Source organism: Macrobrachium nipponense, chromosome 49 (genome assembly GCF_015104395.2).
Source record: "Macrobrachium nipponense isolate FS-2020 chromosome 49, ASM1510439v2, whole genome shotgun sequence".
NCBI lineage: Eukaryota > Metazoa > Arthropoda > Malacostraca > Decapoda > Palaemonidae > Macrobrachium > Macrobrachium nipponense.
Window position 1 is genome coordinate 5,825,303 of NC_087224.1, and position 20,000 is coordinate 5,845,302.

At 36.2% G+C, this 20,000-nt stretch overlaps 1 protein-coding gene across 8 annotated transcripts in view; it reads left to right on the forward strand.

Moving 5' to 3' along the window:
* LOC135205288 (dual 3',5'-cyclic-AMP and -GMP phosphodiesterase 11-like) overlaps positions 1-20,000 on the forward strand; it is a 348,600-nt gene that overhangs the window by 285,864 nt on the left and 42,736 nt on the right. For 7 of the 8 annotated variants that reach the window (XM_064235680.1, XM_064235681.1, XM_064235675.1 and 4 more), the window contains 3 exons: positions 7,850-8,089; positions 11,507-11,727; positions 16,132-16,215. In XM_064235680.1, the coding sequence (XP_064091750.1) occupies positions 8,037-8,089; positions 11,507-11,727; positions 16,132-16,215 (358 nt within the window). In that variant the 5' untranslated portion in view covers positions 7,850-8,036. The remainder of the gene's footprint in view (positions 1-7,849; positions 8,090-11,506; positions 11,728-16,131; positions 16,216-20,000) is intronic. The other variant, XM_064235683.1, reaches the window with a different exon arrangement.

Here is a 20,000-nt window from a genome sequence, read left to right on the forward strand (position 1 = left end):
TGACATGTAGTGATGGCTGCTGCGAGGAGTTTCTCTCTCTCTCTCTCTCTCTCTCTCTCTCTCTCTCTCTCTCTCTCTCTCTCTGTACGTTGTATGACGTTGTAGGTTTCGAAACGATGAAATGTAAAATAAGTTAGTCTCTGTGTGTGTGCAGTGTGGTCTAATAATGAGAATTATATTAAAAATATTTCTCTCTCTCTCTCTCTCTCTCTCTCTCTCTCTCTCTCTCTCTCTCTCTCTCTCTCTCTGGTGTTTGCATACCTTTCCTCCCCTTCTCGATTATTTATTGTCAAGGGCAGATATGGCATTATTCTGTTATAATGCTCTATGCTCCATTATCCAGTTCTTTCATCGCTCTTTTTATTCTTTCTTCCCTGGACTGTTAGCTTCGGAATTTCAGGTTATGTTATTTCGTAAAGTAGAGTTCCTTTTACAGCTTAAATATGTATTTTTTATTTCACGTGGACTTCCTGAGTAGTTATAATTGTAGTAAATGTTTCACCGAGTTCACGTGAGATAGGTAGATGCTTAAATGTTTATTAGAATTGTTGAGGACTTGTTGCTATTTCTTGTCTTTAAATGTTTGAAACGTTGGAAGTTCTGTGACACTTGACTAGTACTTGTTTAAAAGTTGTCTTTGATCAGTTATCAAGTTTTCCGTTAAATGTTGCCTCTAGTCGCTTCGGTGGCGTGGTTGGTATGGTGTTTGCGTCCCACCTCGGTGGTCGCGGTTCGATTCTCGGCCATTCCATTGAGGAGTGAGAGATGTGTATTTCTGGTGGTAGAAGTTCACTCTCGACGTGGTTCGGAAGTCACGTAAAGCCGTCGGTTCCGTTGCTGAATAACCACTGGTTCCACGCAACGTAAAAACACCAAACAAACAAACAAACAAATGTTGTCTCTGCCAACCTTCGTGAAGAGACGTTTGTGAACAGAAATGGTCTGCCAGTGATCTGGATAACTTTGCCAAACGTCTTCTTTTTTTTAACGTGTTGTCAGTAATTTACGAGTCTTATGGAATCGTTTGTGATTGAAAGTAGGTTCCAAGTCGTGTATTTAAACGTTTGTGGTTGAATAGATTCCAAGTCGTGTATATAAACGTTTGTGAACTGAAAGTAGGTTCCCATTCGTACATATAAACGTTTGTGATTGAAAGTAGGTTCCAGGTCGTGCATATAAACGTTTGTGATTGAAAGTAGGTGCCAGGTCGTGCATATAAACGTTTGTGATTGAAAGCAGGTTCCCAGTCGTGCATATAAACGTTTGTGGTTGAATAGATTCCAAGTCGTGTATATAAACGTTTGTGAACTGAAAGTAGGTTCCCAGTCGTGCATATAAACGTTTGTGGTTGAATAGATTCCAAGTCGTGTATATAAACGTTTGTGAACTGAAAGTAGGTTCCAGGTCGTGTATATGAACGTTTGTGGTTGCAAATTAACTTTGTTCTTTTTGCAACGTTTGCGATTGGCGTCAGCAAACTCCTTGTTTGCCTAAACCCTTTCTGTGACATAGTTGTTAGCGAGTCCCCTTTTGTGTATACTAATCCTTTTTGAATCGCGTCGCAATTGAAAAATGGAGATAACACTGGGGGAAAAAAAAATCTGCACCCACGCCGTCACTATGTGTAAAAGTAGAATAGGAGGAATTTGAACGAGATTTAAACAAAATTGCCTCGAATGGAAACAGACCTTCAACAAGTGTTAGCAGAAGACTTTCTTTCTTTCTTTTTTATGTCTACTTCGACGTCCCTCAGCAGAAGGTCAAGAATCTCCAGACGAATTGAACGAACGTTTAGGAAAATTAAGTCAAATGTTGTGAAATATGATTGCTTTTGAATCTCGAGGTAGGAAAATTGTTTAGCAGACAAAGATTTATGTATATGTATACGATGCATGAACTTGACGCCTACTCTACCTCTTTGAGTCAATAGGCTACTCTAACTCCTTGAGTAAATAGGCGAAAAATTATGAACTCTATTTGGATTATTTGTGGAAAACACTTGAAAATGAAGAAGAATGGTTCGTGACGTTAAGAAAAATAGAAAAATAAGGTCTCGACTCTCGACTCACGTCTACCAACTAAAAAAAAAAAAAAAAAAGGTGAAAATATAAAGGGTAAAACTGCTTGAAATATGAAATCTGACCCTGTGGTGAACTCGATGTTTGTGTTTGATTCCAGCGCATTAAAACAGATTGGTTGGTATCTGATGATCGTTGCTTTCTCCTCCTCCTCCTCCTCCTCCTCCTCCTCCTCCTCCTCCTCCTCCTCCCCCCCCCACAACCCTCCAATTTAGGCAAGATAGCTTAATATCAATCTTCGAGATGGACCAGAAAATTCCATCTAGGTTTGCAGTGGTTCTTGAGTTTGCTGTGGAGAGAGAGAGAGAGAGAGGAGCGAGAAGAGATGAGAGAGAGAAGAGAAGATAGAGATAGGAGATTACGATTCTCAGATACAGAAAGAGATAGACCCAAATTGCAGCTAAAGTACTAAAGTAAACATTCAAGATGTAATTGGACAATTTTATCTTCCATTTTGAGTATTTGTTTATGCTATATTTTCAAGTAGATGTGTATTTATTATTACCTGCTTTCGGCTCTGCTCATGCCTGCTTGCAGGCAAATAAATACTGATATTGAAGTAGGTAGGTATTTCGAGCATGGACGTCGGTAATACTACCAGGTACAACTTTTAAATGTTCCTACTATGGTTATCATCACGAGCTGCTCTTTGGAGCAAGAGCCCGTGCTAGCACAAGTCTGGCTTTAATCTGAGACACCGCTTTCAGGTGTGTGTGTGTGTGTGTAGTTGTATAAATGTCCAGAATGTAAAGGCATTCTCTATTGATGGTTCTCTATTCATCTAAGTAGCAGATTATCCCTCTCAGGAGAAAAAGAGAAAAAAAGATTTCTAAATGAAACGACTGACCCAGCTCCCCGGGCAACCCCCTCCCCCAGCCCCACGTCTTCAATGGAACCTTCCCCCCCCCCCCCGCCCCCCCAAACTGACAAATATATAGGAATATATAGGCTCAGTTAAGAACTTTGGACGTGAAGGAAACGTGAGGAAGTCTTATTCGAAAAGGGACTCTCGAGGCTAACCCTCCCCCCCCCTTTCCCCCCAACCCCCCCACCCCCACCCCCAGTCGACCTGACCACCTCCCGACGAAATACAGATCACGCCCCACCCCACCCCACCGGCCCCTATCCCGCCCTCCAAACGCCCACTGCCTGCGCTTCTGAAAAGAAAGTTTTTTTCACAAGTGGATAATACCGCCCCTCGAGAGTAGTTGCTTTTTAAGAATGTGCGGTATGGAGAGAGAGAGAGAGAGAGAGAGAGAGAGAGAGAGAGAGAGAGAGAGAGAGAGAACGCATACTGTTTCTTCAGACTGAGAAATGGGAGGAAGATTTACAGAATTTATCATTCGACGAGAGAAACTGCCAGAATTTTGTCTTCGAGTAAAGATTCCTCGGATAAATGGAGATAGAATTTGTGTGTGAGAGAGAGAGATTTGTAAGAAAGAAACACTTTTTGAGAGAGAGAGAGAGAGAGAGAGAGAGAGAGAAACTTTGTAAGAAAGGGAGAGAGAGAGATTCGTAAGAAAGAAACACTTTGTAAGAAAAAAAGACACCCGCCGCAGGTGTGGAAGATAGGACAATCATCTTTAGGCTTATTATAAGACTTAAACACTCCCCCCCACTCCCGTCCCACCGTTTCCTTCTCCCTGAGGAGTTTCTGAGAAGACTTAGATGAGAGAAGACTTTTTTTTTATTTCCTCACATAAATTTTCCATGCTTCTGAGCTCCAAAGGACGTCTTATGAATATATTGAAAAGAGTGACTCGTTTGGTGGGAAAGTGGCGATTAAGAGACGCTGGGGGGTGGGGGGGGGGACCCTTAACAAAAACGAAGAGAGATTTTCAAATAGTAGATTTTTTTTTTTTAAGGATTTGGCCCACTTAAAAAAACCTAATTGTATAATAGAGTGAACGTTAAAGGAAGTTGTAATTAAGTTGTTGTTGAAAAGAAGGGGAAACGCTATTTGGGAGTTGCTGGAAACTCTTGACGCACGAGTTGCCAGATACCATTTTGTTTTTAATTCAGTTATGACAAAGACGCGTCATTTGGTGTATTTTATAACTGTGGAGTTTCCAGGATAAAATTTGGTATTTTTTAATTGCTTCTAGTGATTTTCCCTCATAATTCCCAGGTAGAAAAGGTAGACAGAGTAGGAATAATATTATAAACTTGAAGGGAAGCGATAAGCAGAAGACCCATTACTTATTTTAATGACCATTTGAGATTTTTTTCTTGTATAAATATTTGAGCTATAGAAGTTATTGCTTTTTTCAACAGACCCCAGCCTAACTAATCTAACTTAATGGGTTTATTATTAGCGACTAAAATAACCTATGGCTTTCATAACCTACACTCACATCGTCAAAGTAAAATCCAGGTATATGCCTTAGCTTTTACATATGTCCACGTGGGACGATGTATTGGACACGTAGTACCTTTCGTGTCTTCGCAGCATTGATAAGTGGTTCGAACCTATTGTATCTTTGTTTATCATTAAGATAGAATCTGAAATGATTTCTGTGGACATGAGGCGATGTTGCAGATTGTCGCCAGAACATTGATATTAGGGGGTTGTAGACTAGTTTGGTCTGAAGAGTCCGAGGAATCGAAAATATGTCTTTCGAACGATTCTGATAATATCTACAGACGATTTCAATGTTTTTTTGTGTGTTACTAATCCTTCAAGGCATCTATAAAAGTGGTGTGTCGGAATTTTGGGTAGATTATGTCTTAATACTGAATTTTAATCTTTTTATCAGGTACGAGACAGTTAAAAAAAAAACCTGTGAATAAATTTTTTTAGATTTCGTGTTTTGAGGAACGGATGAATAAAAAGTAGAAACTATGATATCAAAGAAGTATCTAGGATTAACGCATTTTTAATCCATTGTCACAAAAGTGTATAAAAAGTTTAATGACAAGATAGCAGCGCCTTGGACTATGCTGTAGTGAACTATGAAGACTACGATATATTTTATTTTGGGCGTTTTTGCTGTGTGAACAATAGATTTCAAACAGACCTTGAAAACAGGGAAAAAAAAAAAACACTGCCATTTGCTTTAACCTGGAACCATTGCGTGTGTCGAAATCAAATCTTCATGACTCATTGTTCCCCATGACCATTCAATGCTGCCGATGCATTGTATGGAAATAAATATCAAGCTTGACAATTGTTTCCGTCAATTAAATATTACTGATTGTTAAATTATTACCATTTATTTGAAGGAAACATGACAGTGAACAATGACCGGCTGTCAAATCACCTCACCACTGAAGGAATTTCCAAAGTGTTGACATTTGTTGATTGATAAATTAACCAATCAGTTTAAGGAGATTTTTTATATTTACTGAATTATTTTTTTAAAAATCGCCTGATACTCGAATGTGATTTTGCAAAAAACGGAAAGAAAAATTTGAAGGAATCCGTTTCTCGTTGATTGTGTATTTGAACAATTCCGTTCTGAGTGAAAGAGGGGAGTGAATGCAACTGGAAGTGAAATGGAGAAATAGTAAAAGGAACGAAATGGTACGAAATCACGAAGAAAAGAGAGTTGAAGCGTAGGGGAAGTTGAAACTTAAGATTAGCGGAATGCACGAGAAAGTGACATGAAGTCGTAAAGGAACGAGATAATAATGTCGATGGCTAAGAAGGTTCATTGAATGTCAGGAACTCAAATAGAGAGATGTACAAAGTAAATGAAAGATTATAGTCGATTGATTCCATCATCGACTCTAAGAGTGGGAATCGGAGGAGAAAAAGGAAAATGGAAAACAAGTCTTTATAAGGGTAAATTAACATTGAGGGCAAAGGACGACTAAACTAGAATAAGGGAAAGAACAGCGAAGACTGGGTATTTCGAAGAAGACCTCCCTTTGCCCCACCTTGAAGCACATGTCTCTCCGAAGGGCGGCGCCGCGTGCCCATTATGTCGGGTCCTCCCAGGCGCCCCTCTGAGGTGGTAGAATGGGTCAAGGGGCGTCCAATGCGCTGAGCATCTGTGGCAAGAACCACCACCACCACCACCACCGCAGCAGCAGCAACACCAGAGACCTTCGTCAGCGTCCTCCTACTCCTCCGGGATCCATGACCAATACCGGCGGAGAGCAGCGCCCCAACACGAGAGAGAGGAGCAGGACGCCCAGGGGCGTCGGCGCCGCTGGCAGCACTGGCGCCAGGAGGCGTGGCACCCGCGCCCTCTCTCCGCCCACGAGGCCACGTCGCCCGATTCGTCGACGACCTTCTGTTGCGCCGGTGGGTGGGAGGTAGATAGATGTGTCTCAAAAAGGTTCAGGTTCGGTGTGCCATCGGTGAGATGACGTGACGTCATTTTTGTTAGCCCCGCCCACAAAAGATTTACTGTTCTATTTTCATTGACTTCTTTTTCGTTATAGGTCTATCCACTCCAAAATGAAGATGGAATTAATGTAAATTTAAGAAATCATTGATAACCATCGGGTGAAAGACCTGAGATTAGCTCAGAGATTTTCAACGTTGAGTAAATTGAATAAACCCATTGTTTTTATCAAAATTGGAATATTTACTTATGGTTGCGCCCGTTGACCTCTAATGTCATTGTAGTAAGGTCGTATGACGTCTCTCATTCTGCCCCATTAAAAAAAATCTAAGTGCCTTTAACTTCAAGATTTGGAATTTTAGAAAAAGGGTACAAATCCTGTTGCCTTTTTAGATTTGCAAGCTCTCTCAAGCTGCAAGTTGCAAAATAGAGAGCACTCCTACGGTAACGTGAGTTATCCATGATGTATAGAACGAAATATATCGTTTGCATTGGTTTTTTCATTTTTTATTTCTGGTTTTTCCACGGAGATGATTTCCATGCAGCTGTCTGCTGAAAAAAAAAGAGAGAAAGAGGTACTACCAGCTCTAGCTTTATAGATTCAATTTTTTATACGATCTACACCGGAAATTTATTGCACGAAGTTGCAGGTTGCACATTTGGCCTTCCACCTCTAAAAGATTTTATCGTAAGGCTTAGATAACCTGGTTTGAGTTACTTATACAAAACGTTACATCTCGACCCTTTATTCGTTGAAACAAAGTCTTTGCTTGTGTGAATAAGGTCGGTTAACAGAACTCATTTCTTTCATCTTTGTGTGCGGATTCTTTATTTTTATGCTCTGTTTTCATAAGGTATTAAACTTGCTAATAACCTGTGTTGTATCTATCTTTTGAATTGTGTTTTCATCATTGATGTTCATGGTGATGTTAGCATTCTTAATTTCCATGTTATATATATATATATATATATATATATATATATATATATATATATATATATATATATATATATATATATATATATATATATATATATTTTTTTTTTTTCTCGTGGGAATTGTATTTTGTTTTTCGCCTTCATTTATATTTTTATTTGCCAATTGCTTGGCAGCATATTAAAATTTTTTGTATCGAAGGAATTATATATATATATATATATATATATATATATATATATATATATATATATAATTATATATATATATATATATATATTATTATATATTATTATTATTATTATTATTATTATTATCTATTATATATATATATATTTATTATTATATATATATATATATATATATACCATATATATATTACCATCACTATCTTGGGTTATTAGTTATTATTATTATTATTATTATTTTATTATTTTATTATTATTCATTATTATTATTTATTATTTTTAATTATTAATTATGATTATTATTATTATTGACAAACAAATTCAAATCCGACAGTAATACCAAATCATCAACAGGTTGGAGCAGCCATAACGATGAGGTCAAGACGAGCCAAGGGGGCGGGTCAGGCGAGGTCAGCAGCTTGGAGGGCGTGGCGGCGGGGGGCGTGCCCATTGGCGGAGGGGAGCTGACCGTGGGCGGGGGGCCGGGGGCGGCCCCTCGGGGCACTCGCCCCTCCTGAACTATGACCCCGAATGTGCCCGTATGGAGGCGTGGCTGGACGAGCATCAGGATTTCGTCCACGATTATTTTATAAGGTAATTCTTTAACTTATTTTAATGTAAGAATTAAATTATTTTAATATAATTATCAAATTATTTTAATGTAATCATTAAACTATTTTAGTGTAATTAGGTCCTGATTATTTTAAATTCAATTATTAAAATATTTTAAATGTAATTCTGCCGTGATTATTTTCGAAGGTAATTTTTAAATGATTATTTTACCTAGTGAGTCTTCCATGATTATATTAAATCTAGTTCTTGCTTGATTATTTTGAAAGGTAATTCTTGCGTGATTATTTTGAAAATAATTTTTCTTGGTTATTCTATCCGATAAATCTTCCAAGATTATTTAATAAGCTGATTATTTTTATTGTCATTCTTTTCTTACATGATTATATTACTTTTTACTTTTTGTCTGGTATATTCCTTATATTTAACGTATTTAAAATTGGAAAAAAAATAGTTTTTTTAATTGTGCATATAATTTTTAAGCTGCTACTTTGCAGTGTATTTTCTTACCTATATCAACCGGAAGAGATGATTTTCATAATTTCGTGTTATTTAGTCTTCAATTTAAATTGGTTTCTTAATGAAAAAAAATGAAGGTTGCTACACAATATATGCAATTTATATGATCTGTTGGAAGTGAACGCTTTTGTATAAATCTATCTATCTATTTATCTATCTATCTATCTATCTATCTATATATATATATATATATATATATATATATATATATATATATATATATATATATATATATATACATATATATATCTATCAAAGATTAAGGTACGACTCCGCTACGTAAAAAGCTATGCAGGCACGAGTTTCAATTTTGAAATGAAAACCTTTTGTTACGATTTTAGGGTACGAATCCGCCACCTAAGAAAATAATGAATAAACAAACAAATAAATAAATGAAGTTACGAAACGAAAACCCGCGAGTTTCCCATCTGTCTAGGTCAGCTCTCTCTCTCTCTCTCTCTCTCTCTCTCTCTCTCTCTCTCTCTCTCTCTCTTTTGCAAAATCGAAATTCCTTCCACGTACCACCCAGGTACGTTCGTTCGCTCGCGTCATGCAATATGCACAGACCGCTGCTCTTCCGCCAACGGTCCAGGGAATAATGGTTAATGTATACATTGCTGGAAGGACGTCCGGGAACGCTGCGTCCCTCGCTTATTGTTATTGTTGTTGGTTCTGGTAGATTCGGCCGTCTTTTGTTGACTGGGAGCGTTCGTTTCATTTTTTTTTTATTTGGTTCGTGACTTGTTTTGGTTTTTAGTGGCGTCAACCTCGAGAATTTTGATCGTCTTTTCGGTGTTTTTTTATATATTTATTTATGTATTTATTTATCTTTTATTTCTGGTAGATTGCACTGTCTTTTGTTTACTGGGAGTGTTCCTTTTTATCTATTTTTTCGTGAATTTTTTTTTTTAGGGGTGTCAGCATCAAGAATTTTTTTTAACGTTTCTATGCATTTTTAATTTTTTTCTGATAGATTCCGCTGGCTTTTGTGTACTGGGAGCGTTCGTTATTATTATTATTATTATTTAGAAGTTGAAACCTACTCATATGGAACAAGCCCACCAGAGGGGCCCATTGACATGGAATTCAAGCTTCAAAAGAATATGGTGTTCATTACGAAGTAAGAGGAGGTAAAGGGATATACAGAAAAAAAAAATTAAATATTAAATTAACGACTGAACGTAAACGAAATTACATTTTCAAAAATGCACCATGTTGAAGGAAACAGTTGATCATTTTTTCGGTTGGAACAGAGAATTCCCATCATCACAATCGCCACCGATATATGTCAGCGATTCCGACTGTTAGAACCGCCAGTTTCCTGGCGTGCGCGAAAGAAAACGCAATACGTCTCGGTATTCGCGCTTCCCGCGAATAAAAAATCGTCTCGGTATTTGCTCTTCCGGTGACTCAAAATTCTTGCGCGAAAACGAGAGAGAAATAGACACAGGAAATTCAGAAGCGAGCAGCTGTCGATGTCAGTTAAGATAATGTCTGGCATTTTAAGGAAGCTAGAAGAAAAGGACAAGAATTTGATTTTTTTTTAAATTTTACATATTTTCCGATACGCCTGATTTCGTTAATTGCATGTCTCTTGGAATGTAATTTTGGGTCATGGTTTAAAAATTAGCGGCCTGAAGCTGCGGTCTGGCATGCTTAAGGTGTATATAATATTTATTTATTTAATTATTTATTTATTTCCACTAAAAAAATAAACATTATACGAGAAAAGGAATGTTAAAAATCTAGAAATAAAATTGCATGACAGTGAAACTGAATAATGTTTTGAAGAATAAAAAGAAGCGTCATCACCGTTTTTATAACTTGACATCACACCTCACGAATGAACAATTCCTGGTGGAACTCATCTGATCAATTAAAAAAAAGGGGGACTTCGTGAAGATGAACTTTTAGCAGAAATCAGTCAGACTTCAGAATAAGAAGCTGTGGGAATCTCCTCAACTATTGCGAGAATTTTTAACAGGTGTCAGTTCTTCGTATCCTTTTATAATAATAAAATCCCAGTTGATCTTTCTCGTTCGTCCAATTTGACCAGTGTACAAGCTTATTCTAATAATGCAAAAGGAAGAAACATCATTGAGTCTAGTTTTATTAAAGTTTTTTGGTGAAATACGACGATCAGTCAAGACGTGTCCAAGCTCGATCCAATAATGTCAGAACATTTCATGAAATAAAAGTCATTACGAAACACAATCATCAGTCGAGGTAGGTCAGTGCTTGAGCCGTCAATTTCGAAATAAATGCGTAAAATGTGTAGATTTCTAGTAAGGTGGTTGGCAAGGACAAACAGCTTTTTTTTTTTTTTTTTTTTTTTTTTTTTTTTTTTTTTTTTTTTTTTTTTTTTAGATGGCGCGTTTGACCTCAGACACTAATGAGTTATATATATGGCCCCACCCCCTTGCACCTGTCAGGTGTGAATATTGGCTTCTGTTACTCTGTATGTTCGTTTGTACCGTCAGTCTAGCGTGTGTGTGTGTGTATATATATATATATATATATATATATATATATATATATATATATATATATATATATAATATATATATATATTGTGGAAAGTTGTACCTATGTATGAGTGTTCTCAAAACGGCTTAGACATAGATTCGACAGCATCAGGTTTTACATTCGTCGTTTCATATTCACATGTGGGATTTTGTGTGTGTATTTGTGTGTATATGCATATATATATTTGTTTACTCATATACCTATATGTGTATATAATATAAATATACGTATATATATATATATATATATATAGATATATATATATGTATAATTATATATGTATCTATTTGTATATATATATGCACATGTATATTAATATACGTGTATGCCTATGGTGAAAGGGCATGTATGCGTATACATAACCAACTGACCTCCGTCCCTGTGTTCATCTTTCAGAAAAGCATCCAGACACATGGTGGACGCGTGGCTCATGTCTCACGCCCTTCCGCAGAACATGGGCTCCTCCGGGGGCACGTACATGGGTTTGGGCGGCACGGGCATGGGCTGCGGAGGCCCCGGGAGTTCGGGGGCGTCCGCCCCGTGCCCGGGCGACGGCAGCGCCCCCAACGGGAGCAACTCCCACGCCGGTCAGCCGCCTGGTTCCAGAGCGTCTTCAGGTAGGTCTTGCGTCATTTCATCTATTCGTTTATTCTTTTTATTTATTTATTTTTTATTGATTGATCTAATGATGACCAGTATTAATTTTCATAGCAATGGAGACGTTTTAAATTGCTGGAATAATATACATTACCAAATTTTAATACAAGGTATGGATGGAATTAGCTACAAGTGACTGAACTGATTTTCGAAATACAATAAGTGTGAGGGTTCCCGAGTCATTAAAATTCACCTAGCATGCAACAAATTTAAATTATGCTTGAAATAATGAAAATATAAAGCAACATTATTGCCACGAACGTAAATATTGAACTACATATCGGAACAATTATATTAATTTTGTATTTAGCATACACGATTTAACGAAGATTTTAAGGTGATTCTGCGGGAAGGTTTGAGTTTGAAGACTTATTTTTTATTTCTTTTAAATAAAACGTGTAATGTCTCGAAATTTATCAGTCGTGAAGTTAGTAATATTGATATATTTCATTGACAGGTACTTTTTGGATTACCAATTTGTGCTCTTTCTATGTGTGTGTGTATGTATATACGTATGTATGTGTTCGTACATATATATATCGCTAAATATGGTTTTGTATGAATGGGTGGTAATGCACACAAATGTGATTTGCTTAATATCTTATGCATATAGGGTTAAATATGATTTACCACAAATATTATGGTATTCAAATATTGTAGTTTTGCAGGTATTACAATATTATAGTATTGTAGTATTTCGTATAGCGTATAGAATACAGTAAGGCCATTATCCATCAAGTTTTTTTTTTTTTTTTGTACTAGCGTGTTAATGGTTTTTTTATTTATTTATTTTCTGTTGTTTGGGCGCTTTGCCAACAGGGCCAACTAGGAAGTGAGACTTGGCTTTTAGTTTTTATTTATATTAGTATATTTGGGTTTGTAAATATATATACACACACGCACATGACTCAATACAGATAATTATTCTTAGGCCTATACCACGTCGGTCTAAATATCGCTAATCCGGTATTTCCTCTCCACTGACGTAATTGGCCATAACATCTCACTCAAAGCCTAATCTATTATCGTTCGCCTTTAGGCCTATCTCATGGAAAAATCCTCAGTTTGTATTTTTTGTGTGGGGGGGGGGAAGGGGGGTGGGGGGGGGGGTGTTGATTGAACAACATTCGCTGGCGTAAGAGAAGTAGTTTTCTTGATTTTTTATTTTTATTTTTATTTTATTTTTTATTATTTATTTATTTATTTTTTTTGAGAACCCGATTTAGTTTGCGTAGGTGTGTTGGAATTATTTTTAGTATAGTTTAGTTTTATTTATTTATTTATTATTATTTTCTTTTTAGTAGTCACCCATGTCAGTCGAGTTTTATTATGTCTGTATTTAGACGAAACGTTTTGCTTATAATATGTGACTGTCAATCCAGTTTATTATTATTCTTATTATTATTAGTTATTTTATTTTATTATTATTATTATTTTATTATTAATTTATTTTATTATTATTATTTATTATTATTCAAAGAAGATGAACCCCATTCATCTGGAACAGCCAACAGGGCCACTGACTTGAAATTCAATCTTCCAAAGAATACTATTATTATTATTATTATTATTATTATTATTATTATTATTATTATTATTATTATTATTATTATTATTATTCAGAAGATGAACCCTGTTCATATGGAACAAGCCTACCACAACCTTCCAAAGTATACGATGTTCATTAAGAAGAAACAACAGCAGATAATGGGAAATACAGAAAAAAAGAGGTCACTTATTAAAAGAGAAAAATAAACCAACAAATAAATAATAAATTAAAGATTAAAATATAGGTGAAATATGTAAAAATGATTAAGATACAAAAGATGAATTCGTCAAGTGGGTGATTTTGGATGACTCCTTTCGGGGTCATCTTCGAGACGAGCAGAAATACTTTTGCGTCAAGCTTAATCTGCCTCTTGTGATAATCCTCAGATTTTATTGCTATTATTCTTTGTGTAGTCGCCTTTGAACTTGTCTTGGAGAGAGAGAGAGAGAGAGAGAGAGAGAGAGAGAGAGAGAGAGAGAGAGAGAGAGAGAGAGATTTATATATGTCTGTATAATCTGCTCCCCGAACATAACTTAAAGACCTCTTATTTATGTCAAATTTATGTCAAACGTAAGAAGGAAGAAGTATTTCTTAATTCAAAGAGAGAGAGAGAGAGAGAGAGAGAGAGAGAGAGAGAGAGAGAGAGAGAGAGAGATGGGGGACGGGCGGCCAGCACGTTGATGTCAAGAAACAAACAAACAAACAAACGTGCACACACACTTCAGTGGCATTGCCAAATTCTAGCAGACATCTTGGCACTGCTGTGGTTCCCTTTGCTTAGACTGACGCGTTCTGGGGGAAGAGTTTGCGAGAGACCGTTTTCCGTTGCGTTCGTAGGTTGGTGAGGGCTTGAACGCGGCTGCATGCCTCTTAGCTTATTTTATATAACAGTAGATTTAGATTTCTGTAGGTGTAAGGGCCAGTAGCATGAGTCACTAGTTTAACCCTCAAAAGTGGGCGGACTATAGTTACAGATAGCACAGGTAGTTAGAATGCCAGGTGCGTTGATTTAACATATGAAGGGAATTGTGTACGTGTTAGATAACTGTTGGTTTCGTACTTAAGGAGAAATGGCTCCCGAACTTGATGCAAAATAATGAGAGAGAGAAAACCTGGAAGGTCGTGGCTCCAGTGGCTCCAGAGCATAATCCAGAGGTCACGCGTGGCTCCAGAACATAATCTAGAGGGTACGTGTGGCTCCAGAACAGAATCCAGAGGTCACACGTGGCTCTAGAACAGAATCCACAGGTCACACGTGGCTCTAGAACAGAATCCACAGGTCACGTGTGGCTACAGAACATAATCCAGAGGTCACACGTGGCTCCAGAACAGAATCCAGAGGTCACGCGTGGCTACAGAACATAATCCAGAGGTCACACGTGGCTCCAGAACAGAATCCAGAGGTCACACGTGGCTCCAGAACAGAATCCAGAGGTCACACGTGGCTCCAGAACAGAATCCAGAGGTCACACGTGGCTCTAGAACAGAATCCACAGGTCACGCGTGGCTCCAGAAAACATAATCCAAAATAACTGGAGAGAAAAAAAAAAACCTGCCTGTCTGCGGGCGTATATATACATATAGAAGCGTATTCGGAAAAGGTCTGCGATGCTGTAGAAGGCTTTCGAATCCCCAGAAGATAGCGAGGAGGCAAAAGGTGAACGAATATTCGGTAGCAGGAAGGAGGCCGGAAATGGGAAAGCTGGGGGAATAACTTGTTTTCGTCAGGGGAGGCCCATCAGAGGAAAGACCGTCTCTTTTAATAATATCTTCTCGCGTGTGTGTGGGGAGAGAGAGAGAGAGAGAGAGAGAGAGAGAGAGAGAGAGAGAGAGAGAGAGAGAGAGAGAGAGAGTAGAGTAGAGCGGTTCGTCCTCAAGCAGGATATTTTTAGATCTCTCTATCTCTCTCAAAGCAGAGAAGTCGATTTTCTCATTTTCTTTGCTTTTTTTCTCTATCTCCTTTCTTAGCTTTCTTTACAGAGCTTTCTTTCTTCGTGATTTCCTCTCTTTAGAAAGTCCTCATATCCTTGGCAACTTTGTTTTCCCTTCCGTTATATTTTTATAGATTTTTAGGGTTCGTCTTCTGAATAATAATTTAAATTGTAAAACTTTTATTTTTTATGTATTTCAAGTCAGTGGTCCCTTTGGGAGACTTGTTCCATATGAATAGGGTTCTTCATCTTCTGAATAATAATAATAATAATAATAATAATAAAATAATAATAATAATAATAATAATAATAATGATAATAATAATTTTATTTACAGTTTTTGTGACGTGAGACGTTAATTATTTATGTGTCTGTGTGTGGAGTGACTGAGTGTTATGTGGTCTAAGATTCTCATTTTTAGACTTTGTCCCAAGAGGGGCTTTTATGTATCTGTAAAATTCGATACTGAAAAAATGGGGGTGGAAATCTGAAAATGAAAATACCAAGGAAGGAATATATAATGGAGGATTTTGATGAATACTGAATCAAAAGAAAAATTATGAAAAATTAATTACTGAAACATGAATGAATTTAGAAGATGCCATGAAAACTATATATATATATATATATATATATATATATATATATATATATATATATATATATATATATATATATATATATATATGATTTGATGATGCACATTGGAATAAAAGTGACAATTTTGAAATGGAAAAGTTGTAAAAATTCCTTACTGAAAAATGGATGAAATTAGAAAATGACACAATACAAAATAGGGCTGGTTACCTAACCGATCATCGCATCGACATTACCATTGTTTGTTTAGTTTTGACGATTGTTTGTTTACTGTTTGTGTGACCCAGGGTCGGATAGGGGCGCGAGCGATGCGTCTTTGCCCAGGGCACGGAGCTACGAACCCTTGTCCTGCTCCAAGGGGCCTCCTGCAGGTTTGGGCATTTGATGGCATATTCACTATATATATCTCTCTCTCTTTGTCTCTTTTTCTCTCTCGCTACGTGTTTATATATATACTATATATATATATATATATATATATATATATATATATATATATATATATATATATTTAGTCTGAATTACGAAACTGATTGTATACTTTAGTCCGTATATTTGCATGGTTCATTATCGTTCCTCACGTATTACAGCCAATATTTGCATGGATACGCTCTCTCTCTCTCTCTCTCTCTCTCTCTCTCTCTCTCTCTCTCTCTCTCTCTCTCTCTCTTTGTGGCAGGATTCTCTTCTCTTTTTCCCATATTTGATATTCAAGCTCTGTAGACGAAAAAGAAATTCATTAAAAAAATCGAGATTGAAAAATAAATATAGCCAAAATATTTTGTGTTCTGATAATATCTTAAATTCAAATCCCCCCTTCCCCCCTTTAAGCCTACCCTGCCTTCTTCCTAAAAAAAAAAAAAAATAAGTAATTCTATCAACGTTATCATATCTCCTACCCCATAATGCTAATTGGTTTTTGCTAATATATTGCCATTGTCCTGATTAGAAAGTATGCATAACACTATCTGTCAAAAAGTAAATATTTAAAAAAAGATGAATTTTGAATTAAATTACTGTGCTTCTACACATTTTGAAGTAGAGTAAATTGTTTGCATTGTTTCTGATTTTATCTTGTACAGATTTTTCAGTGATTGTTATTTTTCAAATATTCCAGTGCTTCGTAAATTTAAATTTATTAAAGAAATGCATAAGATGACGTCAGGATTATTCAGAAAATCTTGGGTTAAAAAATACTGCTTATTTTTATTTATTTTTTTCTTTTTTACTCTGTACTGGCATTTTATATACTGTAGCTGTTTGTAGACTAGTCAGAATTTTTCTTAAGTAGTTGCTGGAATGTGCAAAGGAATATTCAGATAAATTTTAGCTAAAATTACAGCTGATTTTTTGCAAACTTTGCAAAAACAAAATTAATCAATTTTTAAGATTCTGTTTCGTTTTAATTATAAAAACCTCTGTAAAATTATTTTTCTATCATAACATTTCATTTTTATCGAGAATAAACGAAAAAAATTATTAGGAAATATATTTTATAGTAATATTTTGTCTTGGAATATTATTTTTCATATTTATCCACCACAGGAACAGCCCACCCAGTAATTTTAGATAAATATAATAAAGTCTCCTGAATATTTCCTTTTGTATTTTTTTATGAAATTTATTAAATTGTTGTTTTTTTTCTTGAATGAAAATTTATGAATTGCTTAGATGCTTTGATATTTTGTGGGTGGGTTGGGGCGGGCGGTGGGCGGTCGCTGAGGATGATTTGAGCAAAGGTCTGTCTCTCTATTGTTAGGCAGACGGTTCCACAAATAGCCTGAGATACCGTCAGGTTTTTCCGGGTAATGCCTGGGTAGTCACTAGATCCATTTCCTGGTCTGCGTGTGTGTGTATGTTGTGTATTTATTTATCTTTATTTTGCTTCCATAATGACACAACGTAGACTGTCCCGCAGATCCAGGTCACTTGCCAGCTGCCTTGTCTGGCACTCTCCTTTGTGGGCATCTTTCCTTGGCACTCTTCTGGTGGGGGGGCTGGGGTGGCACTCGGGAGCTGGGCACCTTTGTCTTGGCACTTTTGTAGTCTGTATCTCTGGCTGTCAACTTCATAGGTATACCTTGGTCTCTCAACGCCAACTGCCTTGGCAGGTGTGAGATGACTCGGCTACAAATCAAGGAGTTGGTGGTGTACCTTTAGATAAAAGTAGCCAGACTAGAAAGAAAGGAATGAGTGAACTAGCCCTGTAAAGAAAGTACTGCCATAATTAGCGACTGAAAAGAAAGTTCTGGGTCAATTCTTCTTTTTTTTTATTTGTATATTAAATGACCTTACCAGCCAATTTTTTTTAGTTATTGACATGGTCAGTCAGGCGACTTTTCTCTTGCCTTTTCAAATGGTCACCGATGTCATTTTATAGTTTCTTGCATTTTGTGATGGTGTAAACTATTTTATTTTTACTGATTTTTTTTTATAATTAATATTTGTTTTATAATACCTTACTTTTTTATTAGATGGTGGAAACTGCTCTACTTAACTGTATTTTACGCAAACCTGCAGACCATTTCATTTCAGTTGCTATTTCATTCTTTTTTTTTATATAACTTTATGAATGATGTTGCAAATATTTTATATTTAATTCTGTACATGGTCCTGCAATATTTTATATCGATTTTATTTCATAATCGCTCTAACTGTTTTATTTCAAATTTACGCTTTTTAAATGTTCGTGCTAACTATTTAACTTATATCACCACTCAAAATTTCCTTCTCATATTATTATATTTTTTAGAATTCTTTCTTATGATCTTGCATTTATCACATGAATGTGCTAGTAGTCTTATTCATATATTTATTTTTATTTATTTCATTGATTTTTATATGGTAGAACAAATATATTTATTTTATTCATGAGCAGTTTCTTCGTGGTATATAAACAAAGGAGAAAGTGAATAGGGATATAAAACATGAAAAAAATAATTTCTATTTTCTAACTTAAGAATTGAAATGAAAATGGCATTGTTGTATTCAAAAGTCCAGTTTTTATCCTATTGTATACCCAAACCTACCCATATCATTTTTGAAACCTTCAGGGGAATTGTACGATATTTCGACCCGTTTATGAATTTATATTTTAAATAATGCCTCCTTTAATACGTGAGTTGACGAAGTGAATAAGTAAAAGGTAAATGTTTTCTCAGAATCAATTCATTTCTGTGCATCGACTTTTTTTTCCAGAATTTATATCATTTTTATCAGTTTAGTATTTTTGTTTGAAAAAACATTTTTTTCTTTCTAGTAACTCAGAAAAATCATGGTTACTGATACTTCCTTTTAGCAAACGGAAAATGACGAATTTTGAACTTTTTAAAAAAGCTGTTGAGTAAACAAGAAATCGTCAAATATTGTCTGATGGATTTGTGAACTAGACACCCTCCAACCCCTACCTCCCCCCATCCCTCCATATCACGCTGGGATGGGGGTCTGTCTGAAGGGATTAAATGTAGCTATAGTGACCCCATCTCTCTCTCTCTCTCTCTCTCTCTCTCTCTCTCTCTCTCTCACTGGAGTGGGGATCTGTCAGACTGGATTAAGTGTAGCCATAGTGACTCTCTCTCTCTCTCTCTCTCTCTCTCTCTCTCTCTCTCTCTCCATCCTTATGGAAGCCTGGTCAAGTTGGGAAATGACCAGAAATATTTATGTTTATTTTTTATACACAAATGATTAATATCACTGAAGAGTATCGTACCTTGTGTTGTTTTTCCATGTCAGTTGTTGCTTAAATATATGTTGCTGTTGTTGTTGTTTTTGTTGTTGCTGTTACATTAAGTGGAGCAGCAGTTTAGCAAACGAAAAAATATAAAAAATTTCAAATTTCAAATCCAAAGGAAGGAGATGTTGATATACATTCTAATAAATCCATCGCCTTTTCATTTCAATCAATACGTCACAAGTCGAACAGGTAGGATCCTCTTACTAACTCCTGAAGAAAGGATATCTCCAAGTCCCTAAGTGCCACTGATTAAAATGGCACGAGTCCCCTGCTTTTGGGGGCTGAGGAGGAGTGAGTGAGTCAGGGACATTTTGAAAAGGGTCGGCGCTCCCCTTTTTCGTTTTTGCCGGAGGGAACGAACTCCCGAGTAAGATTTTTTTTTTCTTCTCTCTCTCTCTTCAGTTCTCTTGAGATCTCGCTCCT